Genomic DNA, 23,080 nt, shown 5'->3' on the forward strand with positions numbered 1-23,080 from the left:
AAATTCAGACAAAGTTGCATTGTTCTCAGATGCTCCTCTATGAGAACATGCCAGGCGGACAACAATAACTGCTGTTCAACCAATTTATGCTGGGATTGAAACTGAACAATATTCCAATTTGGAAAAAAATTGCACACACAACAGAATCGCATAAATAAATGTGTGTCCATAGTCCGTTGTTGGTGCCCGAATCAGGTATCCTAGCCAAGTGTAAAAATGCCCTTAGAGTCTCAAAGCAGTCTAAGAAAAGAGGAAAGAAAACAGCGTGGGGAAGGGAAAAAAAAACAGTTATAGTGTGTTCATATTTGCTTTTACATTAAGTTGTAATTGAATCCCTTTTGGAAATGGCATTTCTGTGTGACATCCACAGTGGTGCTTAGCTGCACATGAATATTGGTACTGTTAACGCTGCTGTCATGTTTGCTCAACTGTTGAAGGAATAATTTAGCTTGAATATAGGCACATCATTGCTACTGAAATTAAGCTTTCCATACTCTGTGCATTCATACACGATCCTATTCTGCAGTCTGCTGAAAGCGAGTGGAGGATATAATTGACTGCAGGACTGAAGAGTGCGATTGGGAACACTGCAGTGACTGAGCACATGAGGCTTTGATTTGTTTGGCATGCCGTGAACGTACACACACACACACACACACACACACACACACACACACAATGGGGTCTCGTATGAGGTTACTCAATGCCCAGATTAGCCGGGAAAATGAAAGGGGGCTCAAGAGGTCTTGAGCCAAAACAGAAACAGTTTGTGTAGTTTTTTTTTATAATAACAGAATAGTGCATGCTAAAGGCCAGCCAGACAACACGTTTAGAATACCAATTATTCACTACTCATAACCCAATAGGATTGAATTCAAACAACTTGAAATATTTAGTGAAGTGGTAAAATTCTAGTTTGTTAATGGTAAAGCACTTTGTGATTATATACCATTAATAAACTTGATTTTAAAGGCAGTAACTGCTACACTTTAATTAAGGTACTTTTGCTCATACAATATTCAGCATAAAAAAAGTACTCAATCAAAATATATATTTTTTAACCAGACTGATGCTGCTTTACCTTTACTCTTTCTGTGGTCAATGCTCCTCGATGCACATTCTAGGAAGACTCATGCCTTTTACAAACCAAATGATCCCTGACACATTTTGTCACATAGAAATTGTAATCACTTTTCTCAGCTCCTCTCAGTCTGCTCAAAATGGCCTCCTGTACCATGGGTACAGTGGGACATTGTTAGCTTGTGTCCAGCCACACCGCTGATAGTCGCCTCATTGGAATTGTGTGAAATGTTTCCTGCTGGCACCCAAAGACAGCCTATTAGTTTGTTTCATTGTGTGGTTTGGAATATGAATGTTCAACTAAGATGGTCTGTCTTCTCCAAGTGGCTTGTTAACAATTTTTACTGCCAGCTTTGCCCATGCTCTTGAGAGTCTGGAGCGAATCCTCCCCTAAAATAAGGAGGAGGGGAAAAAAAAGTGAAGTGATGACATTAGTGGCTTGTTTCTGGCTAGTTTCCTACCTCTCCCTGGTGGGAAGCTCACAGCAGTGACAGAAGGGAGGAAAGAAAGATTCCCGTCACAGATGGACCTCCTGCTGTGGCTGCTGGGTCACTGAAGACGTCAAATCAAACAGAAAATGCTGCATCTTTGCTCCATAACACATCAATACTTTGTTACAATGTGATTGTTCAGCATTACAATGAATGTTGACAGACACATAATGTGTGCTTTCATCGTATAAATGGCATTTTCACACGATGAAAATATATGACTGTAACCGGATAATTTCATATGTATCTTCTCAGTTGGCCGTCTGCAATTGTTTCGTTTGAAAACAACACTGTTTTTAGCTGTGCTTTTTTTTTTTTTTTCCCCCTTTATCCTTTAGTTATTATAATTCTGTTCTGTAAAGCCACTGCAACCTCACACAGCGATAGCTAGATCCTCAATTACACCCTGCAATGCACCATCTGATCAGAAACACACCAAGCTTCCCTGTGTATCAACCTAGAGTAATAATGTGGTAACTCACTCTTTTGGAGTCCCAGCTGCCCCGGGGCTATCAGTATGTTGCTCGAGGCCCTTGGCTACCCCTACTGTGTTCTGTCCCATTTCAGACTGATGCCAAGGAGTGGGTGCTCACAGATCAAACTGGCAGTATGACAAAGCTTCTAAAGTAGGTTAAGGGAGGTAAAGTAATACAATAGTGTACTTTGAGACCCCCAATGAGCAAAAGAAAGCAGAGTACCTGATGAGTTTGCTTTGAACTGACAGTCAATAGGTCAATTAAAACAATCAACACTACTATTTGCTTGCATTTACTCTTTTTATTGTTGGATTTTCTTTGATTGTTTTTTTTTTTCCAATCATGTTTTAGCTCTGATTTGCTCAAGGCCAATCGAAGGGGGAGAATGCAATGAAGTCAATACAAAGCAATTCAAATGAACCTCTGGGGGAAAAAAACAGTGTAAGCCTAACTGATGAAAGCAGAATGCTTGAGACCTGTAATAAATATATATATATATATATATATATATATATATATATATATATATATATATATATATATATATATATATATAAAGAACAAAAAAATTTTTACTTTCCCAGCAATAATCTTACAACAGTAGTGCATTCATGTTGTTTCCGTTGCCACTACTACTCTCTCAAGGTTATAGTTGCCTCATCTCCACTAATAGAACCAAGGAATGCAATCCATTATGTGGAATATTGTTTGACAGAATTTATTGAATGTGTTAATATAGGAGTGAGACAAATGTGTTTATTGATGATGTGCAGCATATCTTTGCCCCAACCCCTCCACCACTACCACCCCTGGGAACAGTGCAGTGGCTGTGGTCTAAGGACAGTGTCTCTAACTCCTCATTTACCAATGTGTGGGCTAAAAGCAAGTCAAAAAAGTAACTGTCCCTGTCGCTGCAGCCAAATGAGGGCAGCATTAACCTGGCAGAAGCTGTGCATAAGCAGTGCCATTCTAAAAATAAGTGGCTGCTCAGAATGACCTGGCAGTAGCAATAACAGGCCAAATTGGATGTCATAAGAAGAAGGTTGACTTTTTGTTGCTTCATAGCCCCTGGGTAAAAAAACAGGGACACTTCATTCTCATTGTGACATGAAGGCAGGAAATAGCAAGAGCGAGAGAGAGAGACTAAAAGAGACGGCCTGCCTTATTACAATAAGTTGCTCACTTTGGGAAAAGGAAAGCGGTTCTGTCCATAGCGGCGTCCCCAGTAGATAATGCACAATGCACATGCTACCAGATGATGGCCAAGGGTTTGATAAATCTGAGGTCATTTGAGATGGCATTATTAGATCAAGGACATTGAATGAGATTAATTGGCATGAAAAAAATTGACAGTGTAGTGCAAAAGGATTTAAATCGGCAGAGAATAAAACAGAGAGTAAATCGTATGATGATCAAGTGAAAAAATTTGATGTGCTACGAGTGTGAGTTTCTGAGTACATCACTGTTTGTTCGAGTGTTTTTTATCGCAAATATAAAAGTTTCATGGTGGTAGAGAAATGCAGTATCTTCTGTCTCCAAGCAAATTCTAAACTTGTTTATCATTCTACAGCTTTATACCTTAGGGACAAACAGTTTCAAATTCGGGACAGATTTGTTTATTTATTTTGGCATTGTTAGGACAGGTGGTTAGGAAGCAATGCTCTGTCTAATACTTCTTGGATACAGTGGAGGCAATACCTGCTCTCTACATTTTTCTATAGTCAGGCTGTGGTTGATGCGTCTGTACCTTATTATATTTTCCTCAGCTTGTTGTCTGTAATTGTGTTTAGGCATTATGCTTTGGGCCAAATAGAAATTCTATAGGGATTCTGTCCTAACCTTGCTTCCTTTTTGCATGTCTCTTTTTTTAGAACCCATGCGAGCACTACGTGACTTGCGGGCTTCAGAGATTCAAGCTCGGCAGCTCACTCTACAATGGGAACCTCTGGCCTTTAACCTCACACGCTGCCACACTTATTCTGTCTCTCTGTGCTACCGCTACGCCATAGCAGGGGGCAGCGCTGGTGCTGGGCACAACACTACCATCAGAGAGTGCCTAGCAGTGGAGCATAACACCTCGCGCTTTACCCTCCGAGACCTGCCACCCTACCACACCATCCACGTGCGCCTTGCCCTTGCCAACACTGAAGGCAAGAAGGAGGGGAAAGAGATCATGTTCCAGACAGAGGAGGACAGTAAGTAATGCTGCATTTATTAGTGGTAAAACTGATTGGCTAGGCATTTGATTAATTGCACATGCATACTGGAACTTTCATTTTAGCTAGCATACTTTGGGCAGAAGAGGTGGGCTGGCAGTCGGACTTGTCTTCATTCGTCTCTGAGTGTGTGTTTAGAGAAAAAGAGTTGAAAAAAACGAGCGAGAAAACAATTCTGTCTGAAGCAGTCAGCATAAAAAACAGTGAAATATTAATTATTCTTGTGGGGCTCACAGGGGAGGTGGAAAAGCGAGGACTTTGTGCTTATCCATGCATTATGACTGGGCACAGCAGCATTCAGAGTGTGGGACAGAGGACAATCAATTTTCCCATTAGAAAAAAAAACCCTATGGAAGAAAGAAACAAACACATTTATCTATGTGTACGTGGTGCATTTTATTTGTATAGGTGTGTCTGTGAGAAGTTATTCTTTATATCCTGTCTTCTCAAAAAGTGATGGATTTCTGTTCATGAGTGAGTGGGTCAACTTTTTTCAGCACTTCAATATTCTCTCTCACTCTCTCTCTCTCTCTCTCTCTCTCTCTCTCTCTTACATTCAATTTGCTCAGTATTAATGGGTTCATTTTAATACTGATAGACTAAATAAAGAGCCTTGTTATCAGCTGTAAATGTTGCATTGTCTGTCAGTCATGCCAGCTTTTTTCATGCCATTTGAGAAAGCTCTGTATACATAAGTAACACATTGCCTCATGTCTCTGAAGCATAATTGCTTCCATTCACTGTAAAACCAGCCTTGCCCAGTGTCAGGTTTTTTTTTTGGCTCATTTGTTCATCTGAGGTTACAGACACATTGTTTCGGTCATTTCTTTTGTGCAGACAGAAATTGTTTATCGGTTCTAATTTGCTGTGTCTCTGATGCTGGTCTGGTAGTCACTAGCAATCTTTGAGGGTAATAATGAGCGACACCACACAGGATTAAAAGTGTCTCCTTTTTGTCAATGTCTGACACTCTTCATTGATTTACATTTTGCTTTCCTGCTGTCTGGGTGACCCCTGCGCTTCTTATAAAGCTGATTCCCTTTTATCGCTGAGACTGTGCGACAAATCGCCATCATGGTAATTAACTACCAGCCGATATATGATTTCTTTTTTTTTACTTGCTAGACCAGGTTTATTTCACCAAAATGAGAGAATATCAACAATCGATATTTTTTTATGCTTTATAAACAATTATGTATGGCTTTAATTAAGACAGTTTAAAGTGGTTATTTTGTAGTTTTGTGAATCATATTTCCACTTTAGCACATGGAGAATAAATGCATGCTTTATGATTCTGGCTATTTAAAAACATTCTGCTCTCATCACTTCATCCTTGTTTATCGTTGTTTTCTTTGAAGAGGTCATGTAATCAGGTAACTATTTTGAAAAAAAGGGGGAAATAAAACTGAAAAACATATGAAAGCCTGTGAAAACTCTTTTTTCTGACTTAATGACTCTAAAACTGCAGCTGTAGTCTAGAAAAGGTGCAACAGATGATTTACTTCAGAATCTGCACTGGATCATGAGTCGAAAATTAGAGTTGGGAAACTAACTCTGTTTTTTTTCTTTTCACGTTAATCGGCTCGGTTTAGTCCACTGAAATAGTTTGCTGAGTCCACATCTGGAACACAGTTTGCCACTTGCAGACCCTTGGGTTATAGTCAGCCCAGATTCATTCATATACACACTGAGTGTAGGAGTTAGCTGTATTAATAATGCTGAGCCTGACACCTCTCTGTCTCTTACTCTATCTTCCATAGTTCCTGGAGGAATTGCCCCAGAGTCTTTAACTTTTACCCCTTTGGATGACATGGTCTTTCTAAAATGGGAAGAGCCAGTGGAGCCCAATGGTATCATCACTCAGTATGAGGTAACAGTTTTATCATATTTTTATTATTTAATGGTATGCTATAAACCTTGACTATATATAAACCTTGTGCATGCGTGTTTCTATACATTGAATAAGAATAATCAATTTTGCTTAGGTGTGAATATCTTCAAATAATGAGCATGCAAGAAGTGCTAGAAATGTTTATTAGTAGAGAAAACAACTAGCTTCTGAATCACATGCTGCTTATGATATCAGTGAAAATATCATATATCATCACTAAAAACATGCAGAAAGATGGCGCGCAGAATGTAAAGTTAAACCGTATAAAAAGAACATTTAAGGATCGATTGGGATTAGGCCTTGTTTGAAGATTTGTCTCCTGCAGATTTGTGGAGGGAATGTGTTTTTAGCACGACTGGAAGCTCAGAGAGTGCTGAGAGTGAGGAGAGGATCATCAGTCGATTTTATTTGCCCTGTGCAGTTTTAGTTGATCTTCGTTCCATGGCTTTTAGCTGTGCTTTTAGCACATTTCAAAGAGAAACCGGAGAATGTCCTGGCATTTTTTAACACTATGAGTGGTAAAATGACACCTTTTTCATATATAAAGCAGATATGCAGATGAAAGTGTAGAGGTATTTGTTAAACGTGCGTTTTGATATTGATAAAGGTTAAACGTGTGTAAAAATGCAAACAGTGACACTGTGGAATAATTGGAATAAGAATAAAAACAATAAGCATGGAAAGACAAACAAGAGACAGTGATTGTGGTGCAAGGTGAAGCTTAAATACAAGTGGTAATTGCATATGTTGACAAAAGTATTTGGACATCTGACATTTGTGGTTGGAAATGTCTGGACAGCATTGTAAGGTCCCTGAGCACAAAACCAGCTCTATGAAGATACGATTTACATGGGTTGGAGTGGAAGATCCTAAATGGCTTGCTGTAGAGCTCTGATCTCATCCATATTGAACACAGTTGGGATGAATTGGAATGCAGACGGTACTTCATGCCTCCATACCTTACATCAGTACCTGACTTTAATTAGCTTTACCTGAATAAGCACAAATCTTCACTACTACATTCCAATATCTAGTGAAACACCTTCCCAGATAAGTGGAGGTTATTATAACATAAAATGACTACTAAATGTGGAATGGGATGTTCAAAAAGCACATTTGAATCTTATTGCTATTTGTCCACAAACCTTTGTCCAAATAGTGTATATATTTATATAATTATATATATTTTAATGATTTATTAAAAAACAATACCAATAAGGAATTATTTCTTAATGAAGCTAATTTTCTTAGACCTTTTGACATGTTCTATGTCGTCTATGATATGCAGCACAGTGAGCAGGCTACTCTGCATTTTAAAAGAAAGTTGTCTACAATATATAGCAATTTGGAGCATTGCTTTTTGCAGATGTGTCTGGCTGTACCTGAACAAATCATTTCAAAATGTGTTGGATTTATTAGTGACTAAGACTCACAGCTGTGTGTATGCACATGTGATAAATACCAATATTCTTCTGTGTTTGGGTGTATCTTAAGCATAAATATAGTACTTGTTTTGATAAATGAGACCCCTGATGCTGGTCTATTACCGACACATTAATAACCAAGCCAATTCACTGCAAGCTTATGCAAGTTTGATAAAACCTCAGAGGCGTGATGTTGGCATGCTCTAGGATGGTCTGTTTTCTGTGTTCACATGCAAGATCTCTGTTCATCAGCATCACATGCATTCCTAGTACAAAATACATAAATGGATTGGAAGAATGCCAAATAGAATCTGATATATATATAAAACTGTGTTTTAGGCCAGACACTAATACTCTGAAATCAATTTAGTATAAACATCTCTGCTCTTATCCCAAGTTGTTAGATTTGTGTAGATATAAAAAGAACATCTGAAATATTGGTATGTGGGTGTGTACAGTATATGTCTGTTGGGGAAAGAGGTGTGGATGCTCTGATTTTTCATGCATGCTGCAGGCTCCAAGCCACAAAACACTCCTAGTGCTGTAACACTCCCATTTAGCTCCCTAATACCTAAACTCAGAATCTGCAGACTAACTGACTGCAATTTGGGCTCTTCATCTTTGAAATAAGTACAAATCATGTCAGGAGCTAAAAGTAACTATTAAATCAGTAAATACTAAAGCGTTTATAGACTTTTTTAGTGTGCTCTTTCATTTTCTTTTACAGCCGTCCTGTGTATAGTCTACAGATCAGTGAGCTATTTTAATAAATGACGTCTGCCACCTGCTCCCATGCGGATCGCTATAGTTCTCGGTTATTAAATGGGTTATCTCTTGGAGTTGTTATGGTCTGTTTGCTGATGTGGTCTGTTTCAAATCAGTGATTGCGGCCTGGCTGTGCAATCTGTCTGCGGCTTTAGAGTCTCAAGAGCAGCTCTTCTCTAATTGGTCCCTATTGTATCAACTAAGCTGAGTGTAAGAGAGTGCAAGCATCAGAATGTTATCTATTCTAAAGGTGGTTCTCTATTTTCCGAGATTATTAAGGGGTTGGGTAAGGAATTAAAGCACAATAGAACATGACATTATAGGAAAATTATGTGTGATATGGCCCAACAAAGCAGATTAATATCACAATGTTGGTTCTTTTACTATAACAGCATATCTTAAAAAGCTTTATCTCTCTTATACAACAAGAATTTGCCTACAATTAAACATATGTATTAATTAAATAATGAGGTAATACTTTTTTTTGTTCTGTTTATTGTTATTTATTGTCTATGAGATCTGAAATGTCCTGTTTCTATTAGATTACAGCTTGAAACATTTTTGTGGTTAATATGGCAAACAAATGCAACTTGTAATCTTTCTCTTGTTGGAGAATTTAAAGAAAGGGCTTTACCTTTTTAGTGTTGACACTGAAGAATACAAGTTTTTTTGTAAGCTGTTACTACACAAATGATAATGTAGAAAACCAGCACATTATAATAATTCTTGTAGCAAGCTCTGCACTCAGAGCTTCTGTTATAAAAACACCGTCTGACAAATTAGAATAAAGGGTTTAACGGTGCTATGATATAAATAATTTCAAATAAACGAATTTGTGCACTTAAGATTCCCCAAGCTCAAAACCGCTTTTATACATTCAGTGACAGAGTCTGCCAGTTATGTAGCAGATGTTATAAAGTACAGGACGAGCAGCATAACATATCCCACATGATTCTACTTTTACATTTTTGCAGATTTTAGTATCGTCTCTAGTTAATCAGCCAGTTGTGGTCTCCTGCAGTCCACATCTGCCCCCCTGCTCATCTGTTCCAGGATTTTTCTGTCCTCAATGATTGCAGCAGCTGCATCACTATTACCCCTCCTGCCTCCTCACAGCTATGTAGCTCCCTCTGTCAATCCCCACAACTGCAACATTGCTGCCTCAGCTTTGCCTCTGCCAGCTGCGTGTCTCAGTAAAGTTAGAGAGTTTATGGCCTGGATGAAGTTGGCAGACGTTTGCTAGTCATCTCTTTCTTTTCAATTTAACCTCTTCTGTCAGGTGTCTCTCTCTTTCATGCAGTTTAACCAATCATGTCACTTGGACTTTCCTTGCTTTTCTAACTGCACCGTCTCTGTTCTCATGCCCGCTAGGCTCAGCATCTCTCAATGTCGTCTTAAGGAGGTTATTAAATGGGATTTGTGGTTTGACATATAAAGTGGAGGCTGGGCATTTTTTTTTTTACATTTTTGTGATTTTCTCTAGCAAGGAGAGGAAGCTCAAGAGAAATAAAGACAAAAAAAAAAGGACAGAGCTAAAAGAAATCCTCACTTATTGCTCAAAGATTATGGTATCGACCACTTTTCTTAGAGCCCCATTGAGCGGAAGTGCAGGCTCTCAGAGATGGCAGGTCCTCCCACTGCTATCATCTATACTTCCTATATAGGAATGACAAAAGAGGCTGCATGTGGAGGCATTGAGCATCTTGAAATCCTCTACCCACACTTATCAGGCGCTCACGGGTATTATGTGACTCTCTGTGCTAATCTTCCCAAGCCCTTGGTCTCAATCAAGGAATGGGACTATCATAACCAGTCTTACATTTTTCATGCTATACCACTGCTTTCTTTGTTCTTGAAAGATGAATAATACGAAGAAGAACAACTAAACAACAACTAAACAATAATCATTATAATAATTATGATTATGAGAAGCAGAAGAAGTAGAGAAAAACTGTGAAGAATTACTTCTTTTTTCTGTATTGCAATCTCAAGAATAGCATTATATAACAATATAGGTTAGAGGAGGAATAGAAAAAGAAATTAATATTATTTTACTTTTAAAGAATCAGAATAAGAAAAATATATATATTTAATATAATGCATGTTTATATTATTGGGGCACAGCCAGGATTCTAGTTCATTCCAAAGGTGTTTAGAGAGATTGAGGTCAGGGTTCTCTGCAGGCCACTTGAGTTCCTCCACTTTAGCTTTGCCACATCATGTCTTTATGGAGCTTGCTTTGTGTACAGGGGTATTGTCCTGGAAAAGGTTTGTGCCGCGCTTCTTAGTTCCAGTGAAGCGAAACTGTAATGCTACAGCATACAAAGCCATTCTGTACTATTGTGTAGCTATTACCTTGTGGCAACAGCTGAGTTAAGACCTCTATATGAGTGTGATGGTCAGATGTCAGCAAACTTTTCGCCAACTTTAGTGTATTTAATAAGTTAAAAACAGGACATTTTAGATATTACCAAAAATTATATATATATTCCCAATTAATATGATATTTAAGTCAATAATAACCAAGATATGGACAAAACCCTAAAACAACCCCCTAAACTGTAAATCATGGCATTGCTTCCCTTCTTTAAAAGCACTGTACAGAGTAACCCAAAAAGCAACTCTGTCAGTGTTGCTAGAAATGCTATTTTATATACTGTATATTTTAATATATAAGAGTAAGAAGATAAAAAGTAAATAGAGTATAAGCATTAAGATATATGAGAGTACTGAGATGCAGGGAAGAGCAGACATGGCAATAAGTACTGATTAGTTTTCCCAAAATGTATGTCATTTATGTGTCCTTAATATTTATCATTTCAGATTAGCTACCAGAGCATTGAGTCATCAGACCCTGGCATCAATGTGCCAGGCCCACGGCGCACTGTGTCCAAGCTGAGGAATGAAACATACCACATGTTCTCCAGCCTACATCCAGGCACCACTTACCTCATCTCAGTACGTGCACGAACTGCCAAAGGCTTTGGCCAGACAGCCCTCACCGAGATCACCACCAACATCTCAGGTAGGGAGTAAATGAGGGTGTGTGTGTGGTATTTGTAATCATGTAGATTACTGTGTGTATGTTCTACACGTGTGGATACGCAAGTGAGTGTAAGCAGCGTTGCAGTCGTATTGGTGTGTGTGTATTAATGTCAGCTGAGCAAAGTCTCTTCAGCTGCTCCAAACTGAACAGCTCCTTCAGCAACATCTTCTCTGTACTCAACAGCACTGACACCCCTGTCATCTTTTCAACACCTTGAAGCCTCACACACTAACACACTGAACAGCACCATATGCTCCAAACAGCTGGGCATGACTACAATCCCATCACCGGTTCTTATACTTTACTTCTAATGGTGCGCCGCATTTCTGTTTGAAGGAAGCTGATAAAATCCCATATGGGACTGTTTAAAGTGGGTTTTGAAGTATATCAGTGTGCGGAGACTCCGGTACTTTAATGATGGATTTTACCGAGACTTGAAATATGGCTTTTGTTTAAAAAGACAGAAAAGGGATATGCTTTAGCTTCCCTGAAGCATCTTAACAGAGTTTAGAGTTTAGTAATATGTTTTATTCTGCAGATGTTGGTTTAAATTATTGGTACACTACATCTATGCAGGCAAAAGTATGTGGACACCTGAGCATTACTACAACATGTGCTTTGTTGCATGTCCCTCTCTAAAACAATGTTATGGATTTGGCACATCCACGCTATTATGACAGCTATAATAATAACCTCCACTCTTTTGGGAAGAATTTTTTACTCGATTCTGGAACATGGCAGTTTGCACATCAGTGAGGTCAGGCACTGATGTAATGTGAGGTTGCTTGTGACACATCCCAAAGGTGTTTATTGGGGTTGAATTCAGGGCTCTGTACAGGCTGTGAAGTTCTTCCACTCCAACAGCAAACTATTTCTTTATAGATCTTACTTAACTTACAGGTACATTGTCAACACAGGAAAAGGTTTGTCCACAGTTTAAGGAATACCCATATTTGTACAGTAATGATAGCGAGGTCTCCACATACTTTTAGCCAAATAATTACAAAGTGCTTTTGAAAACTTGTTTGTTTTTAGAGTGTGCTTATGGAGATTTGTGCTCATTCAGCCTCAAGGTCATTAGTAAAGTCAGGAACTGATGTAGGTTGAGGAGGCCTGTGGTGCAGTCAGCATTTTAACCCATAGGTGTTCTATATGGTTAAGGTCAGAGATATATAGCAGGAGATCCACCACTCTATTCCATGTAATGCATATCATTATGGAGCTTGCTAAAAAGTTTTTTTTAGTTTTAGGGAAGGGAAAATCATATTAAACCAATGGTATCCTATATGATTGTGTGCATTTAGTAATCTACTTTTATGTCTCAACTTTAAGGAAATGAAAATTTACCAATAGACGACACAGAAATCTTTTATTTAGGCTACTTGGGTGACTTTCTGCAAAAATCATGTATCATAAGAACAAACTAAGTGGTAAAACTATCACAGTCAAGCTTTCGATTAAGTTGTAGGATCAGTACTGTGCATGTCATTGTGAAATAGACATAAGTGTAATTCATTCAGTTTATAATCAGACACCCGGCTGTTATACTGTCCAGGATGTTCCTACAAACAGATAAGAGCTCTGCCTAAACAACTTAAACGGATTTCAACAATAAAATTTTCAATTGAATAAAAGACTAAATGATTCAGCAATTATTTCCTCACCAATGCACAAACACTAATCAGTGGAGTGAAAAGACATCCTGCTTTAAGGTGATGAGACAGAGATTAATGTGAATAATGCTGATAACCCAAGCGATAACAATAATTTCTCAATTGTAAACATATATTTTTTTTAAGATTTGGCAGCAGTGTTGTTTTTCCACAAGTAGAATAGATTGTAAAAGTATGAATAAAAACAACAAAAAACAAAGCAATATTCATAGGGTTTATTTTTTCCCAAAATGCTTTTGTACAAATTTCAGTTGACACAATAGTAAGAATTCCAAACAAAACATAATAGAAGTGTTTGATTTTGACTATGTGAAGGGTTTTCCCAGCACTTGGTGTTATATCAGACCTGAATGTATGTTCTTTTTGTCCTCGGTATATTCCTTGCAACTATGTTCGTAGTCATTAATCTCTGTAATTGTACAGCTGAATTGATGCTGCTGGTCTGTAGAATGAGTCAATGCTATTAGGGACCGTTCTTTAATTTAACCCTGCATGATTTTACCAGCATCTCATTCAATACCATGATCATTGATTTCTTAGTAATTGTTTATCTTTCCTCCTCTTCTCTCCCTGCCTCTGATCTGAAAATTCCTGGCACTCTGTGCTTTTTTAATTGCCCTCAGTAACCTAGACAACCAGCAGGACCACAAGTGAACAGGAGAGTCATGGTAATAAAGAAGGAATAAGGCATTGTTTATGATTAAGTACGGTGAACTGAATTGAGTAGGTGTAGATTATTGCTGGTGTTGAATTGCTTGTGAATTAGAAAATATGAAGGAGGCTGATCATCAGTTTAAAATAAAACAAACTTGTTTCTACCTTGAATACAAAAATGGTTGTGATTATCTTATTTTGTTCACAGAACTTGCTTCGTTTATGACTAATTGGTATGACACATTTAGGCAAAAATAATTAAAAGAAATTACATGACAAATATGCTGTGACTCATGTTCTTTTAATATCTCTTCTTTTCTTTTCTTTATTCTTCTGTTTCACCATATATGAAGCACCCACCTTTGATTATGGAGACATGCCATCTCCACTGAGTGAGACGGAGAGCACTATCACCGTGTTGCTACGTCCTGCCCAAGGTCGCGGTGCCCCGGTCAGGTGCGATTAACATGACTGTTGCTTGTTTTATTCATACTGTTCCACTTCTGATCACTGTGTGATACTATCACTATTTTTGCAATACTATCCAAGCTATTGTGGCACCACACTGGGCTGTGCAATCTGTTTTTCTTTAATTGCTAACTATTTCTTAAATACACCAAAACCATTGGCATTATGCAACTTGAGACCTTAAATTAGTATTCCTTGTTTTGTAAAACCCTTCATGTGCAGAAATAAAATGTGAGTGGATTGCGAGTGTGCAGTTATAAAATGAGTATGGTTAATAAATATATTAATGCTAATGACTCACTCTGTTTTGTTACTCAGTACGTATCAGGTAGTTGTGGAGGAGGAGAGTGGGAGGAAATTGAAGAGAGAGCTGGGGATGCAGGAATGTTTTCCCGTTCCCACCTCTCATGGTGAGGCGCATGCACGTGGCACTCCACACTACTACACAGCTGAACTGCCTCCCAGCAGCCTACCTGAGGCTACACCCTTTACTGTGGGGGATAACCACACCTACAACGGTTACTGGAACAGCCCACTAGACCCCAGAAAAAACTACCTCATCTACTTCCAGGCCATGAGCAACTTCCGAGGAGTGAGTAGTCAGTCTCTATTTTGAATATTCAAGACAGTAATAATGAAGGCAGTTTTTGGAGTCATTTTTGTAATAAATGTGCAGCTGGCTTTAACAATAATAGCATCCTTTTTACGTTTTGGTCCCACAAATTATTATGTGACCCTAAAGGTTCTGTATATTTATATGTATATCATGTATATCATCATTGTGTATATATATATATATATATATATATATATATATATATATATATATATATATATATATATATATATATATATATACACATTGCTCCCCGTACCCATTCATTCATATGTACTGTTTATGCTTCTAACCATGGCCTGTTTGCCAGGAGTATAAATATGTAGTTGCCCAAATAAAAATCTTTTTGTTGTTTTGAGCTGCATAAAACAGTAAATGAAATATGGATCGAAAATAAATAATCGCTAAAAATGCCTATTTTAGCATTTTTTTTTCTTTTTTGTGTGTATGTCCAGGGGGAGTATAAAAAAAAGGTTTTAAATGAACGAGCCATTTCGGAATTTGCCAGGGGCATACTGTTCCTTCGTACACTGGGGAGTGTAAATCAACCTGGAAAAACTAACAAGCTATTTAAAGAAGTACAAAATATTAACTAGTGCATATGTCATTTTTTTTATGTCTCATTATTGCATTTTTATGAAATGTGCCTATTGTAATGGAGGGCACAAGTTTTCGAAAGACGTAATTCATCCACATGCACAAATCAATTTTTTTTTTTTCAAGGCTCTGAGATGCATAGTTGTTGATGTAGGATTTGATCCCCTCCTGTGCATTTTGTCATATTTACCGACACATGAAAAATGAATACTAATCGTTTTTCATGTCTCATCACTCTGAGGATTTGGATGCACAAAACCCCCTGGTGTGTAAAGGCAGACTTTATTGGCGAGTATGGAAGTGAGAATGCTGTAAAATTCCCACAGTCAGTAAATCTGTGATAAGCTGAGAATTACAAAGGCATTACTCCATAGCTTTCCTATCCTCTCTTCCACTCTGAACATTTACACAAGTCTATGTGACATTAGAAGCTCATGGTTGGAGCTGGCTTTGAAAGCTGTGCGTTCAAGTCAGCTATTATTCAGGGTGTATTTACCGAAGCACAGTAGTTTCTGTACTCCCAGTAGACAGTCACCATCTTTAAAGCATCCCAATGCTCGGGCATGGAACACTTTGTTGGCATAATTGTGCATGGGTGCTGCTGATCAGAAACAGATAATTGGTGGTTTATCTTATTAGTCAGGCCTGCATTGTTGAAAAGGGATGTGGTTGACCATGTAATCAATTTGCATGCTAAATTTAGGGCCTGGACAGATGGGCCTTGGTAGCTGCCTAAGGAAGATTGCCTACTAACTTTTAGAGAAGTTTATAGTTTGGTGAATTTTGTGAGTGTGGCAAAATCAAAGCCACACATTGGGGAGGCTTACTCTGCAACCTACACAGTTGGATTAATCAAATGAATTGGATTAAAGCCTTACCAGCAGGCAGGATTAGCATTTTCTATGACTGGAGGCATGCCTAGAGAGAGAGGACCATCACTCTGACACCTGCCTACCACCAAGCCAACACAGTGAGGATCCTCTAGAGCCCTAATCGGTCTGTCTGCCCCCTGTGAAACCTAAGTCTCTCGCAGCTCTCTCATACACACAAGCTGTCTCTATTACGTTAGTCTAATTCTCTAATTACCCTCAGAGATTATGACAAACACTACAGAAACAGTTCCAGGGATATCCAGCATTGCCAAGGTAACCCAGCACTTTCTCAAATATTGTTCAAATGAAGACAAGCTGTGACTGTTAATCCTGTCTCCTTATGGTGACATTTACTGTCCGGAACTTGTTGTGGAGAAATTGGCGTATGTGCCTATTTAATTTTTAATTTTTTTAACAACCGTTAGACCATGTAGGAGAAGGTGCTATGGCTCTGTATCAGGCTGAAGCTTTCTAACCATTACTGAGTTATGCTCATTACTCACCTGGAGCGTGTACAAATATGCCATTACACATTGGAGCAACGGGCAAAAAAGCAATGTGTAGGCTTTTTTTTAATACTTCATTTTGATTTGATGCCAGTCAGCTCATGCCATCCTCAAAGAGATGCGCTGACATTTATTAGAAGGTTATCGCTGTGGCTCAGCACCTGGAAGCCTGACTCTACTTTATTTGTGAGTTTGGACAGCAACATTATGTAGTAGGATTTCAGTCCCCTGGGCTGTTCTACTCTTGTCTGATTGGAAATGTATGTGATGGCTCAACTATAATAGAACCCGCCCTTATTTTCACTTTGGAGCATAGACACTTTAAGGGTGAACTGTAATGCTGTAGCTTCGCTCAGTTCCAGTGATTTACACCCATGACCTTTTTCCTAAATACTAATTTCTCTTTGCCAAGTTTTTATGCTCCAGTAATTGCTGTAAAGCCTGGCACTTACAGTGGGAAAAGGTTGGGCTTTAGATTAGAAGAGCCAATGTTTAGCATTACTGTTCACCAGTGTGAATCTTTCTCTGGTTTTGGTATGAGCAATTCCCTTCATATTCCTTTTGTCACTTTCTCCACAACACTGGGTTTAAAACTTGGCAGTGGCATAAGAAGCATCTGTTCAGTAGTTAGCCATTATTTTTGAGAATTATTTCATGATCTTGTTTCTGTTAAAGCATACTGCTGACTTGATAGATCTAAAAAGGCATTTGAAAGATTACAGACTCATGAAAATAAAGGGACTGCTCCTCTTTTTTATGTGCGCTCGTTTTTTTTGGCTATCAAATAGTCAACAATAAAACCAGGACTTGTACAGTCTTTCCCAAGTGTGTGCATAAATACATTTGGACTGTTTTAGGGTGGATGTATTCATAGAGGTGACCACTGGGTGTTTACATGTGTTAATGGGTGAATGTGCTTGTGTGTTGGGGTGTGTGTGTGTCAGAGCTCTCCCACCGAGCACCTTCTGTCCCTCAATCTTTCACTCACTAATTACTTCCTCTTTTTTTCACTTTCCAATCTCTGCCATGTCAAGATGGATGGCTTGAGCAAAAATCTATCATCTCTCTCTCTCTTTCTCTCTCACTCTGTCTTCACTAAACTGGGAGTGTGCCTTTTAATAAGTTCCCCCCTCCAGCCTGTTTAAATATAGTTCTCATAATTCATTTACTTAGGCTGAGTTTGCTGACAGATCCCGTTTTGCAGTGGCAGGCATGACTGTTCCAGTGAATTTTATTAAGTGGGAAAAGTAGGCTAAAGCTTTGTGACTGCACCCGTGTGATCAAAGCTCAGCGACTCTGCCCTGTCACACATCGGCTTTTTTTCTTTTATTGACAGCCTCCACTGGTGGTTCTATGCTGTTAAAGTTATGTTCTTGGGAATTGGCTAGGAGGACAGAATTTGCCTTCCGTTCTGTTCAGAATGAACCACAGTGATCTTTGCATGCTTTAAATTTGCTGTCATTAGAGAGTGTGCATCTCAGAGATGAGCTGTACAAATGCTACTGCGGTTAGTGTGTGTGTGTGTGTGTGTGTGTGTGTGTGTGTGTGTGTGTGTGTGTGTGTGTGTGTCCACTTTTTCAGAAGGGAATTATGGTTTTATATTTATAAAATAGATAAAAAATAAAACTGCTGATTCTTTTGGAATTTCACACACAACTTTAGATTTTACACACAAACATAAAAATACCCAGTGAGCAGCAGGTCAATACTTCAGACAGAAATACTTTATAGGTGAGAGAGGTCAGAGGAGAATAGCTCTACTAATTTGATCTGGCAGGAAGCATATGGAAAGCTATGCTTTTCTGCTCACCATGGTTGTAATTAATGATTATTTGAGTTACCATTGGAATTAAATTGGAGAATCCTGAAGAAACCCACGCAAAACTGGGACAAAATGTACCATACTGCACATACATGAACTAAGGAGCTAAACATTGTACTCATGACTCTGATGCTGTAAGGTGGCATTGATACTGAATCATTGTGACTTCCGGGGTTTGAAGTGTAGGCATGGCTTTAATTAGCTGCATTAATAATTGCCAGTGGAAGGTCCTCACAAGGAGAGTAAGACTATTAGGTGTGTGTGTGTGTGTGTGTGTGTGTGTGTGTGTGTGTGTGTGTTTATGAGAAATAAAAGTCTGACTGTAGAATTAAAGAGAGGTTTTAGGGTTGAGGCAGTTTGAATGGATTTTCAATTAAAAAGAAGAAAAAAGCAATTGAACCAGTTTGAGGAGGAGGTTCTTATTCTTTTTACGCCTGGAGAAATTTGCATAATTGTCCTGTAATGCCTGAATTAGCATCTGTAAATCTTAATTTGATAATACATCTCCTTGTCGAGGTGGCGGGCCAGAATTAGATTGTGAGCTTGGATCTCATTAGTGTTATTTGACGAAGGTCCTTTTCATAACACCCCAATGTCATCAGCCCAGATTCCCGGGGAAATAAATTTCTTCTCGGGAATTTGTTTTGCCTGTATAAAGCCATTTCCCCAAGTTATCTCTGCCTTTTTTCACCTCTTTAAATCTTTATCATATAGTACAGCATGAACACTAAAGAAATTATGCATGCATTTTTATACAATGCTTATGCATTTTTAATACTGAAATTTTGCTATCGCTATTTTGCATCTTGGAGTTATTGCAGGCATTGCAGCTAAATTACAGTGTACTCTACCTTTCTTTTTTTCAGGAAACAAGGATAAACTGCATCCGAATTGCCCGTAAAGGTGAGTGTAGAAATATTTTTACTTCCAAACTTAAACTGTGTTAAGCCTGGTTTGTGCATTAGAATGCTGCAAGCCAGCACACAAGTGGCTAATCCCTGCTTAAACCTTTGCTAGAGAATCTTAATCTTAAAAGTATATAACTTAAAGTGAATGTATGTTTTTATGGCCTGGACTATTCTTTTTTAATCCTATGTTCTATTGGATAGTTTTTTGAAAGGGTTGTAACATTTTTACTTATATAGACAATATTTCAGTGATTAACTAAATAGCTCATTTATAGGATGCTAGGGAGCTGTAAGTTGCAATGGAATTGAATATGTGTGTAGTTTAAAAAGATCTTTTAAACAGAAAATAAATTAGTTATGTAGAAGAATCACTCCATATAGGCTGCAGTCTACCATTGAGAGAACCATTCAGAGCACAGGTAGAGCTTCATGACTGAAATCTATTGAGGTGCATGGAACACAGTGAAAAGTTTAGTCTTTAATCTTTGGTTGTGTTAAAAACACCTAGTCTTTTATTGTTTTTTGAGACACATGTATGTTCCTTTTGTTTATATGCAGGAAACTATGTAAAGTGCAAAAACACACAAGAAATTGTAATGTAAAGACTAAGAAAAGACTAGAAGATAGTAAGACTAGAAGTGAGGTCTGTGGACAGAAAAGTCTAAATTTGACATGTTTGGCTCTAACAGAAGAACTTATGCAAGAGAGAGAGAACAGGAGAGAAGATGTTAGCAGACTGCCTCACACCCACAGTCAAACATGGGGGTGGAAGCTTAATGGTTTGGGGTTGTTTTGGATCAAGTAAAGTTGGAGACTTATTCCAGGTAAAAGAAATACCAACACGGCTACCATTTTATAATTCAATTCTATGCAATTCTGTATGGACTGCAGCTATTGGAATACATTTCACCATACAACAAGACAATGTCCCAAAGTATGTGTACAAGCTCTGTAAGTGTTATTTAGAGAGCAAACAGTTGGCTGGAGTGTTATCTATCATGTAATGACCTGCCCACTCACTGCACCCAAATCTTATTGAACTGCTCTGTGATGAATAGTGAATAAAATGAAAAAGAAAAATAGTTTCTACGCATATCCTAGCTTGATTGGAAGCCGGATTGTAAAAGGGAAAGGATTGTAATGTCAGTAGCAATTATCCCACTAGCGAAGAACATCTCTGGCAAGTGTAAACATGGCAAAGAATTTCAGCTGAATGTTTGGAGAAACTAACTGTTCAGATGTCAAAAGTGTGTAAAGCTGTTATTTATGCTAAAGGTACAGTAGACATTTAAATGAAAATACAGTTTCAACATCAACAGTACATTTATATATTAGTTGTATCAAAATAAACCTAACCATTTAATTATCTATCAAGCTTAATCTTTTACAAGCTTTTAAAGCTTGACTCCTAACATATTTCCACCCCCAATTTACTGTAGCTCATTCCTGTCATACAGCAGTTACTAAGTGAGGAAAATGAATTCCAACACTACTTTCTCCTCAACATGTAAAGCCAGGTAGCTGCATCTTTCAAAATTTTATCACTTGGCTTCCATGTATTGCAGACACCTATGATTGGTTAATGTTTTTATTGGCAGGGGAGAGAGAGCACACCATCTCTCCTATCCAGAGTTCTTGTGGCTTTCAATGGATAAATGTGGAATTTGTGGATTCTCTCAGCTTTTCTGTTATACTATCAGGAGCCTTTCCACCGTGTTCGTTAAACTGGATTCTTATTCATTCTATTTAAAATTTTGATCTAAATCCTATTTGATCATTTTTTTAAAATCTGTCAGATGACTAAAATATTATGGTCACACTGACATCTGGTGTTTTTTCCCAGCTTACCATACATATAAACCACCAGGCCTAACATAATGAGATTAAATAACACTGATTATCACTTCATCATGGCACCTGTTAGTGGGTCGTATTTATTAGGCAGCAAGTGAACATTCGCTCCTTAAAGTTGATGTGTTAGAAGCAGGAAAAATGGGCAAGCATAAGGCTTTGGTCTGCAGTGGTCAGTATCTATCAAAAGTGTTTCAAGGAAAGGACAGTGTTGAACCGGTGACAGGGTCATGGGTGGCCAAGACTCCTTCATGCATGTGGGAAGTGAAGGCTGTCCGTGTGGTCCGATCCAACAGACGAGCTATAGTACCTCAAACCAACACAATATTTCATAGGTAGTCATAATGTAATGCCTGATCAGTGTAGGATACACAAAACCTCTTCATGTGCTCTCTTGTTTTAATGTTTTTCTTATTTATATATTTTTTGTTTAGTTTTCTTTTTTCCGGGTTTAATTATTACATGACATCTGAACTAACTCAGAAATTTCATTTCGAAAAAATGCTTCATCGTAGGCATAGATGTTCAGATACCTGTAGACATACATGGGGTAAAATAGCAGAAAGCAACTGAAGAGCACAGGTCAGGTTTTCATCATAGCCGTTAGTTGTGATACCGGGTGGCAGCAGCCCGTATCTAAGCCTGATTCTCGGTAGTGACCTCAAATAGTCAAACTATTTACGAAAATTCCAAAGAGATCAGCACGAGTGAGCCCATCACATCATACACACACCTGTAGCCATCAAGATGTCCTGTCAAAGAACCCTCACCAAACATGAAAAAAACATCAAGAGGCATGAATGCCCATCCCGATGACAACAAAGGCCACCGCTAGCCCCTATCGAGCGCTGTCACAGATCAGCACAGGCGGCGCTGGTATTTATAGCTCTCAGCTCTCGCTCAGCCTGCACTGAGCCTTGTGGCTAAATTGACTTTGAAAGGATAGGATGAGAAGGGAGGGAAAAGGGGTACTTTTTTCTTTGACTGAGTAATGAAGGTGGAAAGGAGCTTTCAGAGCATAAAGCCAGAAGCTGAAAGTAGCCATTTTGGAACTGTCTCATTCTGCATCTGCTATATACATACACAGAATACAGATGGACTATGATTAATTACACCTCAAAATATTTGTGAACAAAACACTATTTCATTTTCTATCTGAGCTGCAGCAAGACAAGCTATTAACATTAATGACTTACAGATATTACAAATATGCCAGGCAGATTAATCCTATTAGTGTACATCAGGGGGATTCAAACTTTTTTTGTATAGCCCTTAAATACAGAACTCCAGGAGCTTGAACATTTATTATTTAATTAATTATAGTTTAATAATTAAAGTTGTCCTAAAAACCACGATAATATTTTTTCTTACTTCATTTGCAAATGTGCAGTAAAATAGCCATTTTTGTCAACCCATGCCATCTCTTCTTCTCTGGTGTTATGCATGTAATTGCACTTTAAGTGGTTTTCTTTCAAAAATCTTTGTGCTGTACCTTTTAAGGTAAACCATGGCATACATAAAACCCCAATTTAAAAAAAGGTTTGAGGCTGTGTAAAATGTACAGCATATAAAACATGGACAGATTTGCAAATCTCTTAAAAACTTTCTTTCGGCTTCTCCCATTAGGGGTCGCCACAGCGGACCATCCGCATGTTTGATTTGGCAAGTTTTTACGCTGGATGCCCTTCCTAACGCAACCCTCCCCATTTATCCGGGCTTGGGAC

The 23,080-nt window shown here is 38.3% G+C and overlaps 1 protein-coding gene across 7 annotated transcripts in view; it reads left to right on the forward strand.

Moving 5' to 3' along the window:
• ptprub (protein tyrosine phosphatase receptor type Ub) overlaps window positions 1-23,080 on the forward strand; it is a 204,381-nt gene that overhangs the window by 134,646 nt on the left and 46,655 nt on the right. For all 7 annotated transcript variants that reach the window (XM_046846682.1, XM_046846679.1, XM_046846678.1 and 4 more), the window contains exons 8-13: window positions 3,919-4,242; window positions 6,024-6,133; window positions 11,167-11,368; window positions 14,070-14,172; window positions 14,503-14,776; window positions 19,464-19,500. In XM_046846682.1, coding sequence (XP_046702638.1) covers window positions 3,919-4,242; window positions 6,024-6,133; window positions 11,167-11,368; window positions 14,070-14,172; window positions 14,503-14,776; window positions 19,464-19,500 — 1,050 coding nt within the window. The remainder of the gene's footprint in view (window positions 1-3,918; window positions 4,243-6,023; window positions 6,134-11,166; window positions 11,369-14,069; window positions 14,173-14,502; window positions 14,777-19,463; window positions 19,501-23,080) is intronic.

This window comes from Silurus meridionalis, chromosome 4 (genome assembly GCF_014805685.1).
Source record: "Silurus meridionalis isolate SWU-2019-XX chromosome 4, ASM1480568v1, whole genome shotgun sequence".
NCBI lineage: Eukaryota > Metazoa > Chordata > Actinopteri > Siluriformes > Siluridae > Silurus > Silurus meridionalis.